Source organism: Pseudonaja textilis, chromosome 2, assembly GCF_049901715.1.
Source record: "Pseudonaja textilis isolate UNSWEBS1 chromosome 2, rPseTex1.2, whole genome shotgun sequence".
In the NCBI taxonomy this organism is placed as follows: Eukaryota; Metazoa; Chordata; class Lepidosauria; order Squamata; family Elapidae; genus Pseudonaja; species Pseudonaja textilis.
The window spans coordinates 189,872,913-189,898,954 of record NC_141991.1 but is presented as its reverse complement, the minus strand read 5'-3'; the positions used below and the strand labels follow the sequence as shown (position 1 = coordinate 189,898,954).

Genomic DNA, 26,042 nt, shown 5'->3' with positions numbered 1-26,042 from the left:
AGGTTGTGAACGTGGAAAAAGAGTCATAAGTGCCTTTTTTTCAGTGCCATTGCAACTTTGAACGGTCACTAAATGAACTGTTGTAAGTCGAGGACTACCTGTACTTGGACAATGAAGCCTCTGCAAGAAACCAAGCAAGCTCAGGAGAACAACGAGGACCCCTCACTGCCTTAAGGTTTCCTGTGGGGGTCTCTCATCCAAGCAGTAGGCTCTGCCATTCGCTGGGAGGCCCCAGCCTTTCCCAACTGGGAAAGAAGAGAGGGATGACTCTCTCTTAATGATGGGAATGGAGAGTGGGGGGGAAGGAAAACGGCCATTTTCCTCCTAGGCTGCTTTTCTTCCTCGCCAAGTTTACCTCAGGATGAGGTTGGGCTGGGAAAAGCCCTTCTGCCCCCACGCCTCGAACCGCTTCCTCTTCTTTGCGCTTCCAGCCGTCGCAAAAGCACGCGGAAGCGCAAGCGGCTGGGGCGACGCCCCCCTCCCACTCTCTGCAAACAGGATGGCGCAAATGGAGCGCAGAGCAGCCGGGCAAGGGCAGGGCGGGCGCCTCAGTCCGAAGGCGGCAGAGCGCGGCGGAGGCGAGAGACAGACAGAGAGAGAGAGAGAGAGAGAGCGCGCACCAGAGCCGCTTCTCCGCCTCTGCGTCGAGCAGCCCCAGACAAGCAGCAGCAGAAGCGGAGGAGACCCGCAGAGCTGCGAACGCGCCCGGCCGCCGCGAGCACGGCGGAAGCCTCGGCGTCCCTCCACGGCGCGCGTCCCCTAGACACGCACCCCAGGCAGATCCGCGCTGGAACGCGACGGCCGCCCAGAGAGCTCGAGCCGGAGCCTTCCTGCTGCCGTTGACGCCTCGGCCCCTCCGCTCCTCCACCTGCCTTCCGACGACAACGACGCGCCCCCAGATCGCTCCGGCCCGGCCGTATCCCGCCAGCCTCCTTCGCCGCCAACCTCTCTTCGGCGGCGGCTAAACGGAGACGCCATGGGGAAGGAGACGCCGGGCAAGAAGGAAGGATGCGATTGCAAGCGGTTCCTGAAGAACAACTGGCTGCTTCTCAGCACCATCCTAGCCGTGGTCCTGGGTGAGTGGCCGGAGGGAAGGGCGGGCGGCGGAGGCGCTCCTCTCCTCTCGACCCCCCTGCCCATGTTTGTGGGAGAAGACAATGGAGACCCGCAAGAAATGTACTTAAGTGGGCAAATCTCGCAAAAACTGGGAAGGTTCCTTGAAAGGATACGCGGGGCTTGCCGTTTCCCTCTGGCACTCCTCCCGAAGAAGGGCTATGCTCTTGGGAGCAGAGGAAGATAAATTAGCCGGCTGGGAGGAGGGTTAGACCGGCTGAGGGGCTGAGGAATAAGGTGTCCGGGTGACATCGCAGCCCTATGCACTTACGTACGTTTAAGGAAAGTTCATCAGCCCCCTTGTCATTGTGGACAAAACTCTAGGGATCCTTCATTTAATATCCGGTTGGTATCGAAGAGCTGGTTCAGTACCGCCCTCTGTAAAAGTTGTTAAAATTCACTTGAAATGGCAAAATCTTTCCATTCTGCTCAGATAATTCTAAAGCTAAATCTATTTAGAAATAGGTCTCATGGAGTTCAACAGCTTCATGTCTACCTTGGTGTCAGGTGTTATTCAGTTTACAAGTTTATAAGTCTTTTCACAGGACTGGTCCCATTGGTGTTAATGAATTGAGTATATTTATCCAAATGGACATTCCTTTCTATTGCAATTTCCTCCAGTCTTTCAACTGTAGGTCATGATAATGACAAAATTCTGAAGCTTTCAGATCCCTTCAGTGAGTGTTTTATTGCAAATGCCTTGTCTAATCTAAAGTGAAACTGGAGGAAATTTGTTTCTTGGCTAAGTAGATGTAGGGGTTGTCAACAGGAAGAGATTAACTGTTTATTTAGAAACAGGTTGTTCTGTGTTGACTGGCACTTATACCCAAGTAGGACTTAAAAAACCCAAGTGGCAACATTGAGGTGAAGTTGGCTGTCTCAGATAGCCAGGTTGGATCTACCAGTTCCTATTTGAAAGGAGGGCAGTAAGCTTTTGGAAAAACAGAAGTTAAGCAGTAATGAACCACTTCCATATTATTGTCAAGAAAACAAATAAATGTCCTTCTTTAGTTACTGGGAACTTGACTTGAGAATATCTTTAGTTTTACCAAACCAATGTTGAAAAGAAAAGTAAAGCGGCATGGTCCCTCTAACCATCACTAAGATAATTGTCTCAAGGTGTAACAGAATGAGACAGTATTTGGTGTGGTGCAGTATTTTTTAATCTTGACAACTTTCAGATGTATACTGTAGACTTCAATTCTTCAAGATTCCCCTGTCAGCATGCCAAGTTTAGTATGGAAGATGAAGTCAACAAAAGCAAGCAAGTTTGACACAGGGCCTCTTTAGGCTGGGGGTTTGAAGGAAAAACATTCCTCAATGTATCCTTATGCAGTAAAGCAGCAAGGTGGAATATTTTTCACCCTATTTTTCATTCTAAGGCTCCCTCGTCCCCTGCAGTCATGTGACCCAGAGCACAGAATTTGCAATCTTAGTTGTGAGGTTACTCACAGCCATCCTCTAATGCAGTGATGGTGAACCTTTTCAGCACTGAGTACCTAAAGCATGTGCCCCCCCCCGCATGTATCCCGCCCCCGTGCATGCGTAGCGGAAACCCAAAGACCAGCTGGCTGGCGGGAGGTGCACGCACATGTGTGGTGGAACTGAGCTGGGGCTCTGCGTGCCATAGGTTTGCCATCTAATGCAACACAACAGGAGGAATACAGAAACTCAGAGGCAGCACATGTACTCCACTGGAATTAGACCCTCCCACACATGCAGAGATTCAATATACAGTATTGAATACACTAATACACTAATACACTGTGCTGTATTAGTTTATTACATGGAAATGTATGGCTGGTAGTGGTAAAGAAGTTGAAAAGCTTTCAAGAAAACATGGTTGTATGCTTTTCCTACCTTGTTGAAGAATGTATGTGACCGCAACTTTCATCTACTTTCCATTCCTGAAAATGATGTTATCACTTTCTATGTTATCCAGGCCATATATAGCAGAAACTGGTTTTCCAGTGTGGCTGAATACTATAGATGCTTGTTTTTTAATATACCGTATAATTAATTTCAGTTTAAATTTCCCCCAAAATATAAAACACCTTTCACTATTGTTCCCTGTCAAGATTTATTAAATAATTATTTTATCTCCCTTATCACTGAACTCATTTCTCGGCATTAGTATAACCATTAAACGTGTAAATCAAATATTGATCTATAGTTAAATGCTGGAACATGTTAATGGTTAGAAACAAATATATGCTAGAGAATATATGCTTCCATTTCCACTTTTTCTTCTCAGTGTTACTTTTTTGTTCAGTTATTATTTCTCTCTCTATTCCGTGTGTGTGTGTGTGTGTGTGTGTGTGTCTGTGTCTGTTTGTCTGTCTGTCTGTGTCCATTAAACCTGTTCAGATTTAAAAGCAGAATACTGCTTTGGGATTGTGGCATTAATTGCATACGTACCCATTATATTATGTACTACATTTCAAGATATGTAATATTATGAAAAGTGCAGAAAAAGTAAGAAATAATAAAACAAAATGATGATGTCATGAAGTGGAGAAAGAAATAGAAACATACCTGATCTGTCTTATGCCAACACTATATTACCATTATACTGCTCCATACTTTTGACCCTTACAAACCAACTTTGTTTCATATTACTACTTTATGCATTGCCTTTTGTTCTTAGTTTAAATGTCTTCTCTCTTTCAGAGTATCTCATTAACCCCATCCAATCATAACTTTCTGGTCATCTTTTTTTTTTACATGTTGGCCCTCATTCCCTCTGTAGGACCAACCCCCTGAATGTATATTTTTCATACTGGTCACTAATGGGTAAATTCAATCTCCATTCATTTATTACTCATTCTGCTTCTTTTACTACACACACTTCTTATCTAACTCTTCTCATTGTATTCAATTTTTTTTCACATTTTTCCTGAGATACTCAATTCTCAGTACTATATAGCAAAGTGGTAGAAGGACAATTTTATTCACACCACTTTTTACTTCTATTATGAAACATCTATTCCTCACAACAAACCGGTATTTGTGTAGCTTAATATTTCTCTCTTTTCCCAATTGTACTAAATGTTTTACACAAACTAAAAAAATTGCTCTGGTTTTTCACCAGGTATTTATAATTTCATTTTCTCTGGCTTGTATGTAGCTACTTTTCTCTTTAATATTAATTTCAAATCCATATTCCTCACTACATATTATTTGTTTAATATTCCCTGTAAATTATTAGTTACTCAGCCAAGGGTCTGTATTTCCTTATTATGAAGGTTATTTTCATTCATGTTTTATTTCCATCATATGTTGCTCTCATTTTCAGCCTTCAACATTCAACTTCAGAGTCATGAATGACTTCAGAGTCATGAATAACATTCCTTAATACAAGCTCATTCACTTTATCAAATGCTTTATGAATTTTTTTACTAAGATGTTAAACACTAAAAATCTGGCCTTCACAGTCATAATCTGGCACAAAGCCAAACCACACTTCCCTAATTTCCCTAATTATAAACAGGTAGTCCTCAACTTATGACCACAATTGAGCCCAACATTTCTGTTGCTAAGTAAAACATTTGTTAAGTGAGTTTGCCTCATTTTACAATGTCTCTTGCCACAGTTGTTAAGTGAATCATTACAGTTGTTAAATTAGTCAAACTAATGTTAAGTGAATCTGGCTTCCCCATTGACTTTGCTTGTCAGAAGGCCGCAAAAGGGGATCACATGATCCTGGGATACCGCAACAGTCATAAATATGAGTCAGTTACCAAGCATCAAATTTTGATCACATGACCATGGGGATGCTACAACGGTCGTAAGTGTGACAACGGGTCATAAGTTGTAATTTTGAACAGTCACTAAATGAACTGTTATAAGTCAAGGACTATAGTCTGAATTCTGCCACCAAACATTATTCCCTCTTGATTTTTGCTTTCTTTCCTTCTTGATACCTTTCCCTTTTTATAGTGGGGCAATTATGGTGAACTATCAGTTATTGGGCACAGATTCAGACTTTACATGTATTTTAAATGTCACACAGTCTTTTGCTAAGTAATATCCATTTTTGTCATATATATAGGCTATACCTGCAGCCTTACCATTTTTTAAAAACATTCTTATAGCTTCTGTTTCATCAGTTTTGTTCTCGGTTGTATTGTTCCCATTCCCTTACCTAGAATACTAGCATTCTTTCATTTCATTATCCTGTAATCATTTCATCACATTTAGTTTTAATTCCTTCATTCTATTGGAGGTTTCTTGTTTTAGTTATTCACTCCTAAAACTTTTGTTTCACTCTTCATTTTAATGCACTTTTTCCTTGTTCTTTTTGAATTAATTGCTTGCAACTATTTTACACACAAACATGCATGCTCGCACACCCACACATCCACAGTACTTGATCTGTTTTTCACCTTCCTTTTTGGCAGAATTATTCCCTTATGTGTATTTTTTTCATCCACAGCCAATATCACCAAAATAACCAAGGACTGTAAAGCACTGTGAAGTGGTATACAAATCTAAGTGCTGTTGCTATATAGTGAAGCCTTGGTATAATGAACCAATTGCAGGGATGATTTTCTGTTATTAACAAATTCTAGTAAATCAGCAAGCATGATATCACAGCAACAACTGGATGATCATATCATCATGAAAGATCATACCAATTACATAATTGTGACAATTTACATCATTGGGGAAATGACACAAATTGCAACAGATATGCGGTTTAATATGTGCAAAGTCTATTACATCAGGGTCCCATGTATCATAGTTTCATTATATTTCCTGTTAGTTCTCTCAAACGGAAATGTATTAGTTCAGTGAGCTGCAATACATGAGGATTGTACCTGAGTAGATGTGTAATGCCTTTTATTACAATCAGCAATACATCCTGGTTTTCTTCTCAAGAGCAAAATACATTGGTCTGGCAAAAATGATTTTTAAGGTAATATATAAACATAGTCCACTATGTTTAAGCCCCACATTTTTAAATGGGAATGTAAAACAAAACATTACATCTACACAGATACACCTTAATTTGAGTGTAAACTCCTTTAAGTCTTCATTTATAGGATTCTGTTATAAATCTCATGGAAATGTAGAACTGTAAAACTGTTCTAATTACATTTTACACTGCACAAATCTTTCAGTTTAAAAAGAAATAAACAGTATGGATTTAGGAAAGCGCTTGTTAAAACTAATGAGAAGAAATAATTTGAGAGCAAATGTACCTCTAATTGTCTAGGGAGGCTCTGGATCATGCCTTTATGGTATTTGGGCTTCTGTAATTTGCTTTATTTTTGTATTTTATTCATTAAAATTTGTTTGCCACCCATTTCACTGCAAGGCAAAGGATTGCATCTATTAACCTTTTGTTATCCTAATGCACTTTAGCTTTGTTACCATAAATTACTTACCAACAGCATTGCATATATACACATATAGAGTTCAGTATTTTGAAGCACTGTTATTATGGAGCCCTTCTATGCTAGAAATGCTTTAATATTTGTTTCTTTATAATTTAAAGCAATCAATCACAACCAATCATGTCATAATAAAATACAAGTAATCCTCAACTTACACTATCGCAGCTGGCTTCTGAACAGAAAAGTCAATGGAGGCAACTATTTAGGATGCTTGTGTCCTAGAGTCATACAATCTCCTTTTGCGACCCTCTGATAAACAATGTCAATCGGGAAGCCAGATTCACTTAACAACCGTGTTACTGTCTTGATAACTGCAGTAATTCACTTAAGAACTGTAGCAAGAAAGGTTGCAAAATAGAGCAAAACTCACTTATAAACTGTCTCTCCAAGCAACATAAATTTTGAGCTCCATTGTTGTCATAAGGTGAGGACTATCTGTAGTGTACCTTCAATATTACAAATTACAATATTAAACATTTTATAACTCAGTTTATTTCAAAATCTGCACATCTGTCAAATTTCAACTTCACCACACTTTTTTGAGATTAAAACTTAAAATATTGTTTAGTCTTTATTTCCTTACTGTTAGTGAATAGCAGCTGAAAGAGAGTTGGTTGAACATTTTGTTTTCCAGCTGCAGAGGGTGCATATTAAGTGTGCACTGATGTGCAACCTTGTGTTGTTATCAGTCTCGCTAAGTTCAAAAGGATTTGCTGATACATCTATGAATACATTTGATTTTTTGCAATACTTCATTGCAAAAGATAGGGTAATGCTAGATTTCAGAAGGATAAATTGCCAGATGATAGCCAGGCACCTCCCTCCTCTGTCTTTCAACTAGGAATGTGAAGTCTTGAAAAGAATCAGGTTCTTTCCAGTGACGAAAACCTGGCGGAGAAAAAAAAAACACAACTTGTCTCCTGTCTACCACAAAGAGCTAGTCCTCAAAATTGGGACTAGAATTTCCATTACTAAGCAAGGTGGTTCAATAAGTCATACCCAATTTTATTACCTTTTCTGCCGTGATTGTTAAGCAAATTCACTGCAGTTTTAAAGTGAATCATGTGGAATCAAGCTACCTTCATTGATTTTTGCTTTTCAGAAGCCGGATGGGATAGTGCAAATAGTGATCACATGACTCTAAGATGTGGCAAGTGTTGTAAATATTTGCCAGTTCCAAACACCCAATTTTTGATCCATTGACCATGGCAATGCTGCAATGGTCGTAACTTCAAGAACCAGTCATAAGTCACTTTTTTTCAGTGCTGTTGTAACTTTGAACAGCAGTTAAACGAATGGTTGTATATCAAGCTCCAGGCAGATTTTGTACACTGGTCAATCCCCATTGATTCCAAGCTACTATATGATATACAACTTTTCGCCTATGGTGTGCTGAATGCACGTCTCCAAAGATGTATAGACAGTGCTCCTAACAGAATTGAACTATAATGTTTCAAGGGGCATTTGTCTAATCATACAGAAGGAAGAGAAACAGAAAACAGGTATATTTTATTGCAGAGTAGAAAATACATTCTCTAGATATATAAACATTCATATACATATAGATAAACATATAGATATATATAAACATTCATAGACCTCCTGAAAAACAAATTATACTATTAAATATAAGATGATATATTCAGAAGAAAGATACTAAAAAGTAGAAAGATGTTTATTTTGCACATAGAGTGATATTCCTGTATAGGTAGTCCTCGACTTATGACCACAATTGAGCCCAAAACTGTGTTGCTAAGCAAGACAGTTGTTAAGTGAGTTTTGCATCATTTTACAACCTTTCTTTGGCACAGTTGTTAAGTGAATTACTGCAGTTACTAAGTTAGTTATGAAGTGAATCTGGCTTCCCCAATGACTTTGCTTTTCAGAAGGTTGCAAAAGGTGCATTAAGACACTGCAACTATGATAAATATGTGTTAGTTGACAAGCGGCTAAATTTTGATCATGTGACCTTGGGGATGCTGCAATGGTCATGTGAAAAACAATCATAAGTCACTTTTTTCAATGCTATTGTAACTTTGAATGTTCACTAAATGAACCATAGTAATTGTGTAAGTTGAAGACCACTTGTACAATGTTGGATCGTGAACAGGGCATATTTTTCTAATGCCCTTTTGTACAATGAGTGTAAGAGGCAACTACATACAATGCATAGACAGGATCCATGTTTATAATGTGCTTGTGGATTCACCATGCTTCGTCCACCTTGTTATTGTGGAAGATTTGGTAACTGTAACTTTGGAAATCAAAGCATAGCTAAATTGGGATAAAGAAATTGTAATGAAATACAGAAAATGGGGTGGGGTTGAATGTGAGTAATTCGAAACTCATCTGAGTCATTTTACAGCTGTCTACCAAGATGTCAATTATTTTCTTCAGTGTCTCCATTCTTCCTTGTTAAACAAGATTTCTGTGGCTCTTCAGGTAGATTATGCTAATCTCAAAAATACAGCTGTTCGGTTTTACTGAAAAATAAATGCTTTGTGCCTCTTCTAGAAATGCAATGAGAAATCTAAACTTAAACAAAGGCTAAATCATTTGATACAATTTCTAAATATATTTCCATATCATTGTCAATGTTTCTATTTCTTTCATTTTAGCTTGCTTTAATTCTCATTCTTTCAAAAGCTTAACAAGTAATTGATGAGAATTCTTTCCTGTTATCAGTTAATTTTCTGGCAAAGAGGAAAGTCGCTAGAAAATAGAAAGGCAAAGGTGAAAAATATCAAAATGAGGAGTGTTGTATTCATATCCTCATTAGATTCCATTTGGAAGGAGGAGGCTGGCATAATTAGATTAGTTTTATGATCTAGTTTTATGATAAACAGGGAGATATGCTTGATGAAACTTTGATTTGGTTTATCTTATAAAGAAGTAAATATCTTAGATACCATGGTTTACCTTTTTTCAGAATCTGAATTAAAAGTATAGATTTATTTCATGAAGTACAAAGTCAATTAGATAAAGAAGTATAAATTATAAATTAGATAAAGAAGATAAAGTCCAGAAATATTTCACAAGAAGAGTTCTCCACTCCCCTACTCATTGCAGAATACTTTATGCCACCAGACTTGAAATTCTAGACCTAGAAATTCTAGAACTACGCCGCCTTCGGTCCAATCTAAGTATAGTATATAAAATCATACATTGCAATGTCCTACCTGTCAATGAATGCTTCAGCTTCAACCATAACAATACAAGAGCATACAATAGATACAAACTCATGGTTAACTGCACCAAACTTGATTGCAGGAAATACGACTTCAGCAACAGAGTGGTCAATGTCTGGAATACTCTACCTGACTCTGTGGTTTCTTCCCCAAACCCCAAAAACTTTAACCTTAAACTTTCTACTATTGACCTCACCCCTTTCCTAAGAGGTCTGTAGGGGGCGTGCATAAGCACACCAACATGCCTACCATCTCTGTCCTATTGTTTCTTTTTTTTTTTATATGTATCCATGTATTCATAATTATGTTTTTACTTATACCTATTATCTTGTAAGCAGTTGACAAACCAAATAAAATTAAATAAATAAAAAATATTTAATAAAAGATAATTATTTATAAACCCCAAATTCCTATTCTTATGTTCCTATTTGAAAAAGAGCCAAGTCACCATCATCTAGTTCAGTACAAATATTAACAAAGTAGTTTACATTTGTAGTTCTTTAAACAATTGAAACAGTTAAGAAAAACAAACTTATGGTATAATAAAAGTCAAGCAGCTGAAATGAAATTTGTGGTGCTTTTGTGTCCATCATGGGATTTCTAAAATATATTTGGCATTTTACAGAATTTATTTTCAGCTATTGCAGTCTCTACCATGTAGAGATGGTGTTGAATAAACATTTAGTTAAGTTTACTGTTAAAACAGAGTTACATTTATTGAGTTTCAGCTATCTGTTAAAGATAATGGTAGGAAAAATCAGAAGAAGAAGAATATTTTAATTTATTGTGCCCGAATTAATCTGTCTTTAGGTAAATTTATATGCTTAGGAAACTCCTATGGAAATCAGTAGAGAAAATTGCCAGAAAAAGTGTTACATAATTGAAACTATATCTGTCTTACACATCTGTCCTGTACCTTTAAAACCCAAAATATTAGTAGTACAAGTAGTATCTGTGATTAAATTTAATTAGCCCAATCAGCTCATATTAAAGACAAAGTGTGTTATTACTTAATGACTGAGTTAAAAAGAAAAAAGAATCCCTTGGGCCAAATTATGCGTAATTTCACAAAAGATTATACCAATCAATCTTTTAATTACATTGTAGATACAACACTGTAAATTTCAGATATTTCAGATTAAACCACATTAAAAAACCCATACATTTTAGCTTAGCATATTGTCTGATTCCAGCTATTTTAATAATCTTGGGTTCTTTTCATAATGAATCCAACGATGAGGGCCCCTTCTTAACACACTGCCTCATAATTCCTGCCCAGTGCCCATGTATTTTCAGCAGGAGACACCTACAAATAAGTGCAACTTTTATTTCTCTGTTAAAATATGGGTCAATCACATACACTAACATTAAATTATATTCTTTAAAATAGCCAGCTAAAATAAGAAATGTTCTTAATCTAAAGTATGTCCATTTATGTTAATCACACAAATAACATTACATACACATCAATTGGAATCTTAAGTTCGAAATCTGAAAACTATAAGATAAATAAAGCAGGAATTTAAAGGTAACGTTAACTCTCAGCCTCTGTTGTTTGGCAAACATTACTTCCATTTGCCTCAGGCTACTAATATTGATGACTAAATTGCAAATGGCTCTGAGCAAAACTTTGATCCCTACCACACATTAGGATCCAAATGGATTGCAGGAAATAACACTCAATGCAGATAATCAAGCTAATCTTACAGCTCAGTAAACTGAACATTTGTATATTTCATTTCCCCAGACAGAATGCCTAGGGAGGTGTTAAAATATAATGGCAAGGCCATATACCTTAATTAAAAATTGCTCTTCACATTTGAAGTTAGATCTGTGCAGCAAATGTTGCAGTCCCTCTAGTGTGACTCTTTGGGACTGAGGTGGGAAAAGGCGGGGTCACACTCACACACAGTCTTTCTTGAACAATCCTTTGTTTCCTTTGTCTCTTTTTATTAATATGTCTTATTTTGTAATTTATTTCACATTTTAGGAATAGGACTAGGAGTTGCTGTTCGGGAATATGGAAAGCTCTCCAACCTGGACAAATTTTACTTTGCATTTCCTGGAGAAGTTCTGATGCGAATGCTCAAACTCATCATATTGCCATTAATTATATCAAGCATGATAACAGGTAAGAAAAATGGTCTTTTTCTTAACAGAGGTTAAAAACTATTTAATTAAAAACAATGTTACATATTTAGACTTGTTTCAGCCTGGTGCTGTATTTACTTTAATAAAGGTTTACCACTGAACAAACTTTGTGAGGATGAATTTTGTTATTGCAGAATATTAGAAAAATCAAACCCTTTCAATGGCAAGTAAATGATTCCTAAGTAATCCAAACAAAATCTTAGTCTAAGTATCCAGCAAGTCTAATATATATATATTTCTGCCTTTAAAAATATGTTGCTAATTGAGTCATAGCACTATTGTTTTTCTGATATTTTAAAAACAAGTTTCTAATATATCTCATTAGTTTGCTAAAGAAACAGCACATTATACGAAAATGGGATGCTTGAGGAACCGTTATTTCTCTCTTCATTAATATTTCCAGTAAAATGGAGTTCGACTATTTACAATTGAAAATAAATAGTCAATGTGGAATTAAATCTGAATTCTTTTCCCCAAATATTCAAAATACGAACACACTCAGTGATAGAATAACACCCACACACTGAATAATCCTATTTCTGCTAAAATAACCAGGGAGTCTAAAGTTAAAATAGATTTAAACAATTAAGATTGTTTAAGATTCACAGTTTAACTTCTTCCTTTCCAGGCAAGAAAAAAATTGACTGGTAAATAGAGAAGATGAAGCAGGGGTATACAAATTTGGTGGGTCTTTATTGGTCTCACATGAATAATAGATTGTACATTTTTACTTTAAATGGATTTATTTCAAGTAAAACACTTTCTGAAGTGGAATGGGGGTGCGGTGTGATAAATTGCAACATGGCTTCTTGCAGCCTGAAAATGACAGGATTTTAATTTTAAATTGCATTAAACTTCCCCTAATTTTATCTCTAAGAGGGATAGTAATCCAGAACATCAGGGCCAACAGCCAGTGGCTGCTTTTGTTTTTTGTAGCCCTAAAGATTCTTTTATCTACTATTCCTTAAAATTGATGGCACAATTTCACATCACTATGAGACAAGAAACACATTTACCAGAACTATTAGATTTGAAATATTAGACCTGCTGGATTCTGAGTATCTCCTACAACTTTGTAGTTATTTAATGAAGATGATAATAAATTATATAGAATAAATTTCAATTTATGAAAACACAGATGTAAGAGACAGAAAAAAGGCAATATATAAACCTTCTGATTTAAAGCAAATTAGGAGCACCGTAACTACAAAATTATATGACTTGCAATATATTGTTAATCACATAAATGAGGGAGTGGACTCATTCTCTATTATCCTAGTAGATAGAAAGAGAGTTGTTATTGTTATACAATTCAGAAACTGTTAGATTCCATTAGGGCTCTAGGCAGTTCACCATTTAAAACAAGCAACAAGCACCATTTAAAACAAACAACAATTAAAAAGTATAATTATCATTGGGACTCAGCTGGTTAATTTAGTTAAAACTACGTAGATTCTAGCAGAAGGAACTGTCTGTCTATATGAGATGTCAGCAACCGAACAGGTTGCCACATGAAGTGATAATTACTTTGCTGGAGGTCTTCAGTGTCAGAATGACCATCTGTCAAAGATGAAGTCCTTCATTTAGCAGGAGCATGGATTAGGTGAATTCTAAGGTCATCTCTAACTCCACAACTGATAAATGGATAGTAATTGGTACTAATCCCACAAGAACTGTATCTTGGTGGGGGGAAGCCATATATAGTATAAAGCTGTCATTAGAAAGAAAGAAAATGAAGCAGTAAAAGGTATACAGGAAGATTGATTCAGGCCATGAACTCTAGTAATTCTAGATTTGGGCAATCACAGAGTCATATATTAAGGCCTGAAGTTAATTAACAATGACTACTTGGAAAAATGCGTTACCTTTTTGTAAATATTAAATAAAACTAAATCATTCAAATAAATGTGAGCTATGAAAAAAAGCTGTCTATTTATACAAGATTGGCAGGATAGGAACTAGACATATAAGTCTGTAGAAATATATTTATGTTGACCCACTTTGGCACATTTTAATTGGCAACACTGGAAGGAATGTTTGATAATACAGTATATTTATCTTTTGGCAACAGGAGTAGTGGTTTCAACTTACAATATTGCAGACACTTATTTATCAAATCTCATCTATTAAATCTATAATTTACTTTTACCACATAATCATAATACAAGTTATTGGTCTCATGATTTTATTCATTTTTCTGAAATTATAATGATCTAAGCTACAATTAGCAGCAATTCCTATTTTTGCTGACTGCATTGAGCTTTTTCTACTGTGTTTGCAGAGTATATGGTCAGTGTAATGTTGATATTGTGCATTCAGCAATATCCATGTATAGATTTGTCTTTTAAGCTATTGGAATAAGGAACAGTATATGCTATAAAGACTGAGTTTTCTTGGAAATTTATTGTCTTCTCTTTGTTGTGTAGATTGGGAAGATTTTTCCATTATTCAGATGTCATTTAATCTGATGTCATCATTAACATTAAATGAATTAATTAACATTAATACAATGTTTAGTATTACATTTGGGATGGAGTGATGTGTTGATCACTCACTGTAATCCAGATGTACATTCAATTTTAGATTCCTTGGGAACTTGGAGCATTGGAACATTTGTTTGGCTTACCTTAGATTTTGAGATCATTGCATCATTTCTGGGATTGTTTCAGATCACTAATTTTGATACCCATTTGTTAATAATGATGGCTATTCCATTTCTTTTGTTATTTTCTTGCCTGAAATAGAAGAGCTGGGGCTATGAAATGATCCATTTCAATCGGATGGGTTAATTACCGGGATTTACGAGCCATTAGCATGTCATTAGCACACTGTGAAGCAGCCTTTGAAACAGCCCTCTTTTCTTGTTTTTTTAACTGCAGCTGTGCCTGTTTGGCAGCTGAAGTTGAAAAATCAGGAATTAAAGATCAAGTAAGAGCCCAGGTGGGCAGGCGGGCAAAAACATCAGCAGACATAAAACCGGTTCTGTGTCTGCTGCTCTTTAGAGCTACTGGTTCTACAGAGGTGGACAGAACCGGTAGAAACCTACCCCTGATTTCAATCCATTCCAATTTGCTGAATACTAGAATATGTATTTTTATTTACTTACTAACTTATTTCAGTGTTTAATCTTGACCTTTCTACTGTGAAAACTTGAAGTTTGCTTTAATTTATGGTTACATACTAATTCAGTTCAATAAAGTTCAATAACTTTCCCTTTGCTTCTGGGAACATCAAAAGCTGAGCTTCCTTTTGGCTTTGATCCAACCACACTGTAACTATTAGTACTACTCATACTTGTTTGTTACTCCAGTATCATGTTCCATATTTTCTGAACTGGGGCAGGGGAGTGTTGGGAGGCTCATCTTCCAGTATGACATTATCCTGATTCTAAATACCCATTTAATTGTTCTAGACAAAATTTTGGGCTTGTTTCCTTCTCTCTTTTCTCCCATTTACATAGGCCCTGAGCCTCTATAGTTGGGTGTTGGAAAAAGTGGGGGCTTGCAAATCCGCATCAGCCCTCATCATAGCTTTCAGTGAACATACAAAATATTTGCAGCCGAGGAGTTTTGCCATCATGCAATAATACAGATAAAACACACAAAGCCTGTAGTAAAAATGGTGTAGGGACAGGCTGTCACAATTTAGTACTTCCCTTTTTCTGTGGAGAGAATGATAAGGGAAATTTTGTTACTCCAGGAAGCCACAGAAGTCAATGGGCGAGTACTGACTGAAAAATTTGATATACTTCCAAGCCAATCAGATGAAGGGAGGACATGTTGTTTCCTGGCTTTCAGCAATTCAGGGTTGGCAGAGGTGAAGACAATTACAATGGCAGCAGCTTCAAACTGCTTTGCAGAGGTTAAGAATAGACTCAGTGTTCTGTGAAGGTGGCCATTGTCTAAAGTAGCAAGGGGCAACTCAACACTTGAGGAATCCCAACTGTTTTTCTGCCAGAGCAGGTTGTTATGGGTTTTTTTTCTGCTAATGTAACTGTGAAACAAGCCTTATTAAATAGGATCATTGGGAAAAGGTCTGTCTTCCCAGTGGTCCTGCTCAAAATTCCTAGTCTCCTAAACAGCAAATGAAAAGTCTACAGACAATGTTGGTGTATGATGAGAAACATCTTCATTTCTTTCCTCTATTATTTTCCAAGATTGCAGGTTTCCTACTTCTACTAATAACAGGATGTGGGAAGGGAATGGCTATATACAGGTATTTGTGGATAAATGTATATCCTGCCATCTAATGCAGCCATTATGATGCATATTATTTAGTTTTTAGATGTTTTTAAAAGGTAAGTATTTTGGAAAATTACTGTGGAAAACATCAAATTCGTCTTTATTTTTTTACAAAAAGGGGGAAAACAATCTTAGTTAGAAGAATTCATTATATTTTACTAGTCATTGTTTCAAAAGACACAAAAAGAATTCTTCAGATTCATTAATATTTGATCTTCAGTTTCTCACATTTAGACACTGATTTTTTCATCTTCATGAAATCCTTTTCTTTTTATATCTATTATTTGCATAAGATAATTTTAATGCTAATATTAGGACTAACAATTTCCAAACTACTATTTGATACAGAGTTCAAATCAGAGTCTGTAAGAGTCTTTGTAAGATAGTTTGTAAAATTGTAAGGTAGTGAAACGTTCAAAACCATTTTGCTGTGGGTCACTTCCACCAATTGAAATAAACAAGCTACTTTCTGGCATATATCTAAAACCCATGCACTTTTGAAGTTTTGGTCAGATTAATGTCGTTTTCACCTATGGGGCTCAGGGTCTGGATATCTACAGGACTGCTATTCTAAGTATCTAAGTGCCTGTCCAATAAGATTGATTAGAGCAGGCTTCCTCTGAGTCCCTTCTCTTAGGTCAGTGTTTCTCAACTTAGCAACTTTAAGATTGTAGAATTCAACTCGAGCAACATGCTGGCTAGGAATTCCGGGAGCTGGTCCATACATCTTAAAAGTTGCCAGGGCTGAGAAACTCTGTCTAAGTAAGGATCCTTATAAAGAATCCAAGGAAACAAATATTTTCAGTTGCAGCCCTCTCTTTGGAATAGTTGATCACAAGATCAGGTGAGCCCCCTATTCAGCTGAGTTTTAGGAGAACTGTACAAATTTGGCTTTTTAAGAAAATATTGAAAAGAGATCTGGTGTAAGAGTAAGAGACTCCACCCTGGGTTTTGTTTCTATTTTTATTATTCCTCAGTAATCATAGTCTTTGTTTTTATGTTGTTGTTTTTCTTTCTAATGGTTAGTTTGCACTTTTCTTAGATTGTTTTACTATTGTCATCATACCATAAAAAGAAAAAGTATGCTTCTCAGTATTTTGGGGATGGAGCAGCATATAAATCTCCCTTCCTCCTTCCCCTCTCTCAGACGTATGTGAGTGTGTATATATGTGTGTGTATTCTCCTGAGAGCTGTTCTGAGCATCCAGGCATGGGAGGTGCTTCTGTCTGTCTCTCGATAAGCTGATTTCTGAGGATACTCTTCCTTGAGCTCTCTTCCTTAGTGTCCCCAGTTTTTAGCTCAGCCTGTGTTTGAGATAGGAGCTTTTTCTCTCAGCCAGGAAGATTTATAGCTAAAATGTACATCACCTAACCCCTTCGATTATCAGCTCAGAACCGGTGAGATGTGTGTTTCAAATAGGTGAGAGGTATGTGTGCCTCTCACAGATTTGAAACACACACACTTTGAGTCAGTGTTGTCTTCTAGCAACTACCTGAACAAGTCCCTGCAATTTTCTTGACAAGATTGTTTTCAGAAATGGTTTGTCATTGCCTGTTCCCAAGAGCTGAGATTGAGTGAGTAGCCCAAGGTCACCTGGCTGGCTCTGTGCCTAAACTGGGACCGGAACTTGTGGTCTCTTAGGTTTCTAGCCTGACCCTATAACCACTAGACCCAACTTCCCTTTTTTTGTCCTCAGTTTTCTTAGTAGGTCCACCTCAGCTCAGCTCAGCCAGAGGACATGTTCAAAAAGCTTGCTGTCAGGTTGCCTGGCAAGTGAGCAGCCATAAAGTTGAATTAATTGATGAATTAATATGACTGTTTTCAAGTCTTACATGCTTATAAGATATATAAATAAATATTTATATCTCTCTGGCACTAGTTACTGAAACTTCATTCGCAAAAATGAGTCAGTCACTCTTGCTATCTAATGAGGTTCAAGTAATACGCAGCTATGACTGTCAAGCTTTCTCATGTAGGAAAGAGAAAAGGCTGGTTGTGATTTTTCATTCAGTCTTGGCTGTTGGAAACTTTTATTTTCACCCAGACTGATACTAATTTGAGGCAGCAGCTGGCCCTTTTTCTGATGGCCTCTATTTATCATCAACGGGGGCCCATTTCACAATTATTTCTGGAAGAGTTACCTCAGTGGCTGTGTGAATTTCTTTCACTAATTTGTCCTTCACACCTTTGTGGGGATTTTAATATGTGTATTGATCCCTTACCAATGGCACAGGAGTTTTGTTCTGTTCTTTAAAAGTATGGTCTAATTTTTTCATCCTTTGATTTACCATTGTCTTCAGTTGTTTCACATTCCCTGGATTTACTTTTGTCCTCTGGATAATCTTTTTTCCTTCCTTCCTTCCTTCCTTCCTTCCTTCCTTCCTTCCTTCCTTCCTTCCTTCCTTCCTTCCTTCCTTCCATCCATCCATCCACCCACCCTTCCATCCTTCCATCCCTCTCCCCCCTCTCTTTATTGGTATAGGTCTATTACATGGTTACTATGTTAAATGCTCACATGGCTCATTTTCAGCTTTTAAAACTGTCTTCACTGTTCTGTGTATTGCCAAATTTATCTCATTCTGTCTCTTTTCTTTTTTGGAAATTCTACTATTGTGACTTTATTTACTAATATGGGTAGCACCATAGCATTCTGGGTAGGGTTGTCCTTTGTTATGAATTTATTTTGAGGGCCAGGCTTCTCTGCCATAAATGTCTGCAGCTGTGAAGATCAAAGAATCCTGGTTAGATGGTTACAAAGGCATCTGGAAAAAGCTGGCTGAGGAATTCTAGGAATTGAAGTCCACAAGTTTTAAAGTTGCCAAGGTTGGAGACCCCTGCTCTAAACTGGCTTTCTTTCAAGCTACTACTCGATCTCATGCCAAAGCATTATTTTTATTAGGTTTCTTCCACCTTCTGTTCTTTTTCCCTTTTTTATTTCACAGATGTTTTCTTTTTTATTACATTGTAAAGCATTCATAATACATTATATTATTTGAATACAATGGTATTTGTTCAACATTAATTAAAATTTATTAACACACTAATGTTTAGAGTGAAGGTAAAAAGAGAGAAAGGTACTATTAATATTAATTCGAATTTAAAGTCACTATTAATGAGCATGATTATTTAGGTTTTTCATCCAGAACTGAATGTAATAAAAAGACACTGCAGATTGCATCAAAGTATTTGTTGTACAATAAAGATTTCTATCTTAAACTAATTACTTAGTATTAAAGCTTCCATTGTATTGATACTTAGCATTATTTGTAAATGTTTAAAAAGGGGGGGAAGGGGAGATGAACAAAGCAATTTTGACAATAATTACAACACAAGGAAAAAGGAGAAAGTTATTCACTTTGTAATTCACTCCCCTTCCATTGTGCTTCTGCTAATTTACAATATTTAAACATTCCCCCCCCCTGTAAATCTTTGTATTTCCATGCCATATGATGTACTATATACATGGGAATCATCGTTGCTTAAATTTTGTAAACTTTTATTCTGAATTATACTATATTATCATTGCTTGTGTATTCTCCAAATTTAAATTCCCAATCAGATATTGATGGAATTATATCTTTCTTTCCAGAATTGAGCAAAATTTATTTTCACTGCTCTTGAGCTTGTATTTCATCGATGTGATGTTTCTTGATTTTTTTTTCTGGAATTATACTTTATAAGCCTTCTCCATGCCTTTAAATAGCCTCCTCTGTCCCTACCAGCCAGGATATTGGACAGGCCATTCAACTTAAATGACACTTTCTCAAATTCTGAATTCTGGTAGTACTTGGTCATTATGGATCCAATGGCAGTATGTTTTTTTAGTCTTTTTTATTCCATCTTCATTATTTTGTAAATAACTCAAGGCAATGAATATACCTAATGCTCATTCTTCCTCTTATTTTCCCCACAACGGTATTCCTGTGAGGTGAATTGGGCTGAGAGAGAATGATTGGCCCAAGGTCACCCAGCTGGCTTTCATGTTTAAGAGAGGACTAAAACTCAAACAGTCTTCCAGTTTCTAGTCTGGTTACCTTAACCACTATACCCAACTGATTTTGGTTGCAGTCCCTTGGCTTCATTGGGCAAGTACTTCATTGGCTCAGTTCTGTTTTGTCTTACTGTTCTTTTCCAACTTTACATGGCAGATTACAATCTTAAGAATGTCCTCTTAAGAGATCAGCATTGTATCCTAATTAACCTAATACTCATCTCTGGTGTGCTATGGTTCATGGTCAAGGTTTTCAATATCATTGTTATGCTAATACTTAAGTCTGTGGGTCTTAATGACAGTGCATGCTCAGCCATGATGTAATGTTTTATTAGCTTTTGATCTTAGAAGTGCTCTCATAATCACCACAAGGTAAATACTGTATGGATAAAAACAAAGATTGTGTATCTTTTCCACTCTCCATTATATTTATGTCTATGGCTTCCATATTGTTCCAAATTCCTCCCCTTGCAATACGTTATTGGGATTTTGGTTCATATCAGCTGTATTGCTTTTATAGCATCTTTTGCACATTTTTATTTGATGAGTATTTGGAGAAACTGTGGTGTTACTGGTCCATGTTTTCTTTTTCATCCTTATATTACAGGAATAATTTTCTGACAGGAGTTTACAATTAATTCTTTTATCTGTCTTCAAACTATAGTCAGGAACATGACTGTTCAAACTATTATGTAGTTTCCATGCTATAATTTTGTTTTGTACATTACAGAAGGATGTTGCTTTAAATATGTGTGGAAGCTGTGCACTGGTTTTTTTTAATATTTGTTTTGCGGGTTGATAGGTTTTGAATTAATTTTATTGGGTAGAATTTTGTATCTTTTGTGCTTTTCTTTTGATGTGAAACATGCCTGGGTAAATGTAATAAATATTATTTTGGTTGGTCACAGTTAACCAGTTGTTTAGACTGGACTTAATCTTTTTGTCCAGCTATCAAAAGTCCTTTCCAAGGACCTGGGATAGGCCGATGTGCATGTTTGATGGTGTTACAGATATCGTTGCAGAATGTAAGCTGTTCCAAGTAAAGTTGTCTTTTGCAATTGACTTTTAGTGAATTTGTCAATGCCGATGGTATTCATGTGTTCTTCCAATTATTTTGAGATTGCACCCAGGGTGCCTGTACTACCTTTATTTTCTTTTGCCACAGTTGTTCTATTTTTATTTTCAGAGCTTTGTATTTTGTTATCTTTTCCAGTTTTTTTTCTTTTACTGTCTCATTGCAGTAAATTGCCCATTTTACACAAAGTAACTCTGGGTGGCATGCAATAAAACCCACAGTTTAAAAAAATTCCCCCTTTTTTTAAAAAAAAATTCAAACAATAAACACAAATAAAAGTTTGCAAGTAAGAAAATATTATATAAAATGTAGCCAACATTAGGCTCCCTATTACCAGGGGATCCCCAGACGGCCTGAAAAACATCACATTTTGAATGCTATCTGGAAGGCCAAAAATGCTGTGACTAGCCTGACTTTTGGAGGGACCATGTTCCAGATAATGGCACAAAAGGCTCGTCTTTTAGGGCCCATTAGATTGAATCCTGTTGCAGATAAGATCCACACAATGGCTCTCCTGCTGGACCTGATGGGTGGTCAGATGTAATTGGGAAGAGGCAGTCCCTCGATTTAACCTGCCTTAAATTTGTAGGGGAATCTGAGGGCCATAGTAATGATGAAAATTGGGTGGAAAAACTTTTTCCCCCTTTGAAGAAAGTGATGTTAGATCTATTATAGGACTTGTGCTACTGTTTTAAATGTTTCCTGATTCAGAATAGTGAGAAATTGCCACTAACTCTTCAAGGTCTACAAAGAAAGGATTCAGGAATTATAGAGGCCTATTCTTAACATGGGCAAAACAAAAGCTCTTCCCTCCATAATTTGTTTGTTGTCTTTCTACTTTTGTTCTCTATTCTCCATAAAATATTATTAACAATTTATACGTCACAACAGTATTTTTAAAGATTTATCATGGCTCCCTTTTGTGCATTCAAGAAAAGAAAAAGTTGTTAAAGAGGAACCAGACTCTCAAACATATTTTCAGCAAAATGTATTGCTTGTATCTAAAAACAAAGTAAAGATATTAAAATATTGGAGTACTGTTTCTCTTTAAAAAGTAGTAATATCTTAGATGCAATTGCACATCTACTAACAAGTTACATTAAGATTGCCAAAAAAGATGCAGATCCACATTCTTATTTGTTAAAGTATATGGGTCAGAGTCAGACCTTAATGTGGAGTAAGTTGATAATTCTAGTTCACAGCTGATTCACACCATATCACTGGCTTTTTTTTTTTTAACTGAGAATTAACATATTGTGAAGAAGCACAGGAATGAACCCTCTTACAGATATTGGAGGACAAAGTTCTATGAATGAGATCGTATATGGGAATCACATATATGGTTTGGTTAAGTAATAGCCACATGGACAAAAAAAAGTAACTTAAAGATTCTTGATTTCAAGTAAATGTCACAACCACTATATCTTACCTGATGACTGGCCAACTACAGGTGAAACTCGAAAAATTAGAATGTCGTGCAAAAGTTCATTTATTTCAGTAATGCAACTTAAAAGGTGAAACTTAATACATGAGATAGACTCATTACATGCAAAGCAAGATAGTTCAAGCCGTGATGTGTCATAATTGAGATGAGTATGGCTTACAGCTTATGAAAACCCCAAATCCACAATCTCAGAAAATTAGAATATTGTGAAAAGGTTCAATGTTCTAGGCTCAAAGTGTCCCACTCTAATCTGCTAATTAAGCCATAACACCTGCAAAGGGTTCCTGAGCCTTTAAATGGTCTCTCAGTCAGGTTCAGTAGGAATCACAATCATTGGAAAGACTGCTGACCTGACAGTTGTGCAGAAAACCATCATTGACACCCTCCATAAGGAGGGAAAGCCTTAAAAGGTAATTGCAAACGAAGTTGGATATTCCCAAAGTACTGTATCACATTAATAGAAAGTTATGTGGAAGGGAAAAGTGTGGAAGAAAAAGGTGCACAAGCAGCAGGGATGACCGCAGCCTGGAGAGGATTGTCAGGAAAAGGCCATTCAAAAGTGTTGAGGACTTTCACAAGGAGTGGACTGAAGCTGGAGTCAGTGCATTAAGAGCCACCACACACAGACAGATCCTGGACATGGGCTTCAGATGTCATATTCCTCTTGTCAAGCCGCTCCTGAACAACAAACAACGTCAGAAGCGTCTTACCTGGGCTAAAGAAAAACAGAACTGGTCAGTTACGCAGTGGTCCACAGTCCTCTTTCCTGTTGAGAGCAACTTTTGCATCTCATTTGAAAACCAAGGACCCAGAGTCTGGAGGAAGAATGGAGAGGCACACACTGCAAGATGCTTGAAGTCCACTGTGAAGTTTCCACAATCTGTGTTGATTTGGGGAGGCATGTCATCTGCTGGTGTTGATCCACTGTGCTTCATTAAGTCCAGGGTCAACACAATCATCTAACAGGAGATTTTGGAGCACTTCATGCTTCCTTCCACAGATGAGCTTTATGGGGATGCTGACTTCATTTTCCTACAGGACTTGGCACCTGCCCACACTGCCAAAAGCACCAAAACTTGGTTCAATGACCATGGGATTACTATGCTTGATTAGCCAGCAAATTCGCCTGACCTGAACCCCATAAAGAATCTATGGGGCATTGCCAAGAGAAAGATGAGAGACATGAGACTGAACAATGCAGAAGAGCTGAAAGTCACTATTGAACCATCCTGGTCTTCCATAACACCTCAGCAGTGCCACAGGCACTGTGGCAGTAATTGTTGCAAAAGGGGCCTAAACCAAGTACTGAATACATATGCATGCTTATACTTTTCAGAGGTCCGATATGGTTCTATGTACAATCCTTGTTTTATTGATTGCATGTAATATTCTAATTTTCTGAGATTGTGGATTTGGGATTTTCATGAGCTGTAAGCCATCATCATCACAAATATGACACATCATAGCTTGAACTATTTTGCTTTGCATGTAATGAGTCTATCTCATATATTAGTTTCACCTTTTAAGTTGCATTACTGAAATAAATGAACTTTTGCACTATATTGTAATTTTTTGAGTTTCACCTGTATGCAATATGAAATCAATTTCTATAGAGAAAAGCTTTATGATTGGATCATCAAATATTGTAGTAGCAGAAGGAGTAAAACAGACCAGTTTCTTTTTAGATTCTGTTTAATAGCCAATTTATTGTTTGGGCTAAATTGGAAGAAAGAAATTGGAAGAAACAAAGAAAGAAATGGGAAGAAACAAAGAAATGAATTCTATCAATTTCTCTCTCAGATGTTCTGCTCTTGTTAGACTTTTTGAGCAAGGAAAGGAGAGGGCTGATTCATATGCAGCCATGACTTTCAGATTTGATCAGTGCTTCATTTCTGAAAGCAAAGTAAATTTAATTTCAAACTTGCCTAAAAGTCACATATTTCAATATGAAAAATTAAAATACTAATTTGAGGAGTGGGTAGAAAGTTCTCATGAAGAAAAATATTCAAAGTAACATTATCTTACTACCTCACATTATGCATAATTGAAGTGTGCTCGGTTAATTCTTAATTTTTGGTGCTCAGCCTTAATAAATTCAGCCTTAGGTTTTGTGAATTAAATGAGGCTTTTAAAATGCTGAAATATTAATGCCTGGCCATGTAAATCAATATACTAATGCATTGGCCGGTAATGTAGCGCATATAGCCTTGAAGATTCAACTTAATTTGCTCCTGTTGTATAGAAGAAACTTTGAGGGCCACCCTCACAATATCAGATACAAACAACCTGAAATCAGGATAATTTGTTAGCAAAACAAGGGACAGATAAAATCTGTCCATTCTCCCTTGGGGACAATCCAAATGTAGAAAAATTTACACCTTACTTTTATTATAAATAGGGTTTGCATTTGCTACTTAGCAGTCTCTGGAAATCGTGTGTGACAGCTTCCTTGGTTTTTATAATAAACCTACTTAGCAGTTGATTGTGCTTTTCAAAGCTTATGTCTGCCTTCCTCCAGTTCTAGGTTGTTGATAGAAGCCTAACAGAAACCCCACATTGAACTAAACTGGCAAATGCCGCCATATGATTCAAACATAATACAGTTGATCTTGGTTTGGAGGATAGAAGTAAGACAGGATAATCTCCAACCTTCTTGTGTAATATAGTTTGTAACATAAAAGAAGAGTGCTATAAATTAACATTGGTATAACTAAAGATTTAAAAAGAAAAATATGAAAATAAAACATAAATTTTAACTATTCTTGAAAGAAATGGTACCATAATACATTTGCAATGGTGCTTGTGTGTACAGTCCAGTTTGGGAAAGAAATATTTCTGCAGCAATAGGTCAAAAACAGCTGTACTTCTAAGCAGCTTGATAACTATGAGGGATTAACTTCATTTTAGAAATTTCAATTAAGAAATTTCCACTGCTTTAATCTGTTAGAGTTTTGTTCTACAGCAGTGACATACCAAGATCTTGCAACATCTCTAGCTGCTATCGCAAATTACATAATTATGTATTGGCATTGATCATTCTGATACATAATCAAGGTCTTTTTGGAGGGTAGTAGTATTGTCTGTGGTGTTGAATAGCTTTACATCATCAGCGAAGAGAACGCAGTTGCTCTTAATATGATCACAGAGGTCATTTCTGTAGAGTATGAAGAGAGTTGGTTCTAAAACGCTGCCTTGGGGGACACCATTGTTGACAGGTACAGAATTTGATAGGACGCTCCCAATTTTGACCATTTGTTGTCTGTTTGAAAGGAATGCTTCTATCCAGTAATGCAGGTGTCCAGAGATACCGTAAGATTTTAGTTTTAGGAGTAGTTTGTTGTGTACCACTGAATCAAAGGCTTTACAGAAGTCTATGTAGATTGTGTCTATTGCTTTGCCCTGATCAAGTTGTGTAGTCCATATGTTTTTGCAGTGTAAGA

At 36.7% G+C, this 26,042-nt stretch overlaps 1 protein-coding gene across 1 annotated transcript in view; it reads left to right on the top strand.

Annotated features, from left to right (window-relative positions):
* Positions 1-412: 412 nt before the first annotated feature.
* SLC1A1 (solute carrier family 1 member 1) overlaps positions 413-26,042 on the top strand; it is a 46,011-nt gene continuing 20,381 nt past the window's right edge. The window contains exons 1-2 of the mRNA XM_026703748.2: positions 413-1,076; positions 11,691-11,831. Coding sequence (XP_026559533.1) covers positions 977-1,076; positions 11,691-11,831 — 241 coding nt within the window. The 5' untranslated portion in view covers positions 413-976. The remainder of the gene's footprint in view (positions 1,077-11,690; positions 11,832-26,042) is intronic.